Source organism: Colobus angolensis, unplaced genomic scaffold, assembly GCF_000951035.1.
Source record: "Colobus angolensis palliatus isolate OR3802 unplaced genomic scaffold, Cang.pa_1.0 Scaffold223, whole genome shotgun sequence".
NCBI lineage: Eukaryota > Metazoa > Chordata > Mammalia > Primates > Cercopithecidae > Colobus > Colobus angolensis.
Window position 1 is genome coordinate 1,084,011 of NW_012115411.1, and position 2,202 is coordinate 1,086,212.

Below are 2,202 nucleotides of genomic sequence, written 5' to 3' on the forward strand. Positions count from 1 at the left end.
AGGGGACCACGGGGTCTGACTGAACAGCGAATCCCACAGCCGCCCCTGGGGGACGCTCAGCCACCACCGCCCTGCGTCGCGGCCGCCCGGCTCACCTGCCACTCCGTGTCGAAGGGGCTCCGATACTGAACCTCATAGAGAAGACCTCTGTAGGACAGGTCAGAACACGTCACCGTCACCGCGTCCTGATGCCACGAAAAGCTCACCTGCTTCGGGGAACTGGGCTTCACTGAGAAGAAGAAATAACAGAAGCTTCATGTTGCAGACAGTGACATCCCTCCTCTCTGAGATGACTGTGACAGGCTTACTTCATCCCCTTTCTCTAGCTTGTACCCCTCCCTTCCTTAATACCTGACGGGGCTTGGGGTTCACCTGTCTTCATGACTTTTACAGAAGCTTCCACCAGAGCTCCGAGAACCTGTAGGTTTGTGAAGGAACTGTCTAAAATTCTGTGGAAAATGTCCTGTGTGTCCGTTACAGGCTAAATTATGTCCCCCACAAAAATACATGTTAAAATCCCAACTCCCCAGAAACTCAGAATGGGACTGTATTTAAAAATAGGATCCTTTGGGAGGCTGAGGCAGGCGGATCACCTGAGGTCAGGAGTTCGAGACCAGACTGACCAACATGGAGAAACCCTGTCTCTGCTAAAAATACAAAACTAGCCAGGCCATGGTGGTGCACGCCTGTAATCCCAGCTACTCGGGAGGCTGAGGCAGGAGAATCGCTTTAACCCCAGAAGCAGAGGTTGCCGTGAGCCGAGATCATGCTATTGCACCCAGAATGGGCCACAAGAGTGAAACTCTATCCAAAAAAAAAAAAAAATCCATCTGGCTGGACACAGTGGCTCACGCCTGTAATCTCAGCAGTTTGGGAGGCCAAGGCGGGTGGATCACAAGGTCAGGAGTTCGAGACCAGCCTGGCCAATATGGTGAAACCCCGTCTCTACTAAAAAAAATACAAAAATTAGCCAGGCGTGCTGGCGGGTGCCTGTAGTCCCAGCTACTGGGTAGGCTGAGGCAGAAGAATCGCTTGAACTTGGGAGGTGGAGGTTGCATTGAGCCGAGATCGCGCCACTGCACTCCAGCCTGGTGACAGAGCGAGGCTCCATCTCAAAACAAAGTGGGGTGGAGGGGATCCTTGTAGGTACATTTAGTTAGTTAAGATGAGGTCATACCGGAGAAGGAAGCATTCTAAATGCAACGATAGGTGTCCTTCTCAGAGACAGAGACACAGACACAGAGGAGACGGCCACGTGGAGACGGAGGCAGAGACTGGAGTGATGCGGCCACAAGCCCAGGGACGCCTGGAGCCCCCAGGAGCTGGGAGAGGCAGGAAGGATCCTCCCCTAGAGCCTCAAGAAGGAACCACACACAGTTTCAATGGGTTGGGATGGTGACCTCAAAAGATCTGTCCATGTCCTAACCCGTAGACTTGTGAATAGAATCTCATTTAGAAAGAAGGTCTCTGCAGGTGTCATTCAGTTGAGTATCTTGAGATGAGATCACCCCAGATTAGCTGAGCTCTAAATGCAATGGCAGGTGCCCTTGTAAGAGACAGAAGAGGAGACGCAGACACAGAGGAGGAGGCCACGTGGAGACGGAGGCAGAGACTGGAGCGATGCGGCCACAAGCCCAGGCACGCCTGGAGCCCCCGGGAGCTGGGAGAGGCGGGAAGGATCCTCCCCTAGAGCCTCCGGAGGGAATGCGGCTCTCAGACACGTCCATCTCACTGAGAGCGAATAAGTTTCTGTTATTTTAAACCTCCCGTTTGTGGTGACCTATTACAGCCCAGGAAATGCACGCAGTATCTACGAGTAATTTTGCAAATAAAGAGTTCTCCGTTCTCACTGGATTCTGAAACAGATCCGTTTCCCCCACCTCTAAAAGATAAAAAAGGAAAAAAGAGCCACAGCCTTCCAGAATTCTGGGATAAAGAAGAAACATTTTGGAAAGAGGGTTTCCCTACAGCCAGTTCGCCGCGCACATAAGGAAACCTGCCAGGTGCAGTGGCTCATGCCTGTCATCCCAGAAATTTGGGAGGCCAAAGCAGGAGGATCGCTTGAGCCCAGAAGTTCGAGATCAGCCTGGGCAATCTGGTGAGACCCCAGGTCTACAAAACATGAGAACGTTTGCCAGGCGTGGTGGTGTGTGTCTGTGGTCTGAGCTACTCTGGAGGCTGAGGCGGGAGGATCGCTTGAGC

The 2,202-nt window shown here is 52.7% G+C and overlaps 1 protein-coding gene across 1 annotated transcript in view; it reads right to left on the minus strand.

Annotated features, from left to right (window-relative positions):
* CRLF2 (cytokine receptor-like factor 2) overlaps window positions 1-2,202 on the minus strand; it is a 40,013-nt gene that overhangs the window by 18,734 nt on the left and 19,077 nt on the right. The window contains exons 3-4 of the mRNA XM_011943965.1: window positions 1,788-1,882; window positions 96-229 (exon numbers count right to left, since the gene is read on the minus strand). Of these exons, the coding sequence (XP_011799355.1) occupies window positions 96-229; window positions 1,788-1,882 (229 nt within the window). The remainder of the gene's footprint in view (window positions 1-95; window positions 230-1,787; window positions 1,883-2,202) is intronic.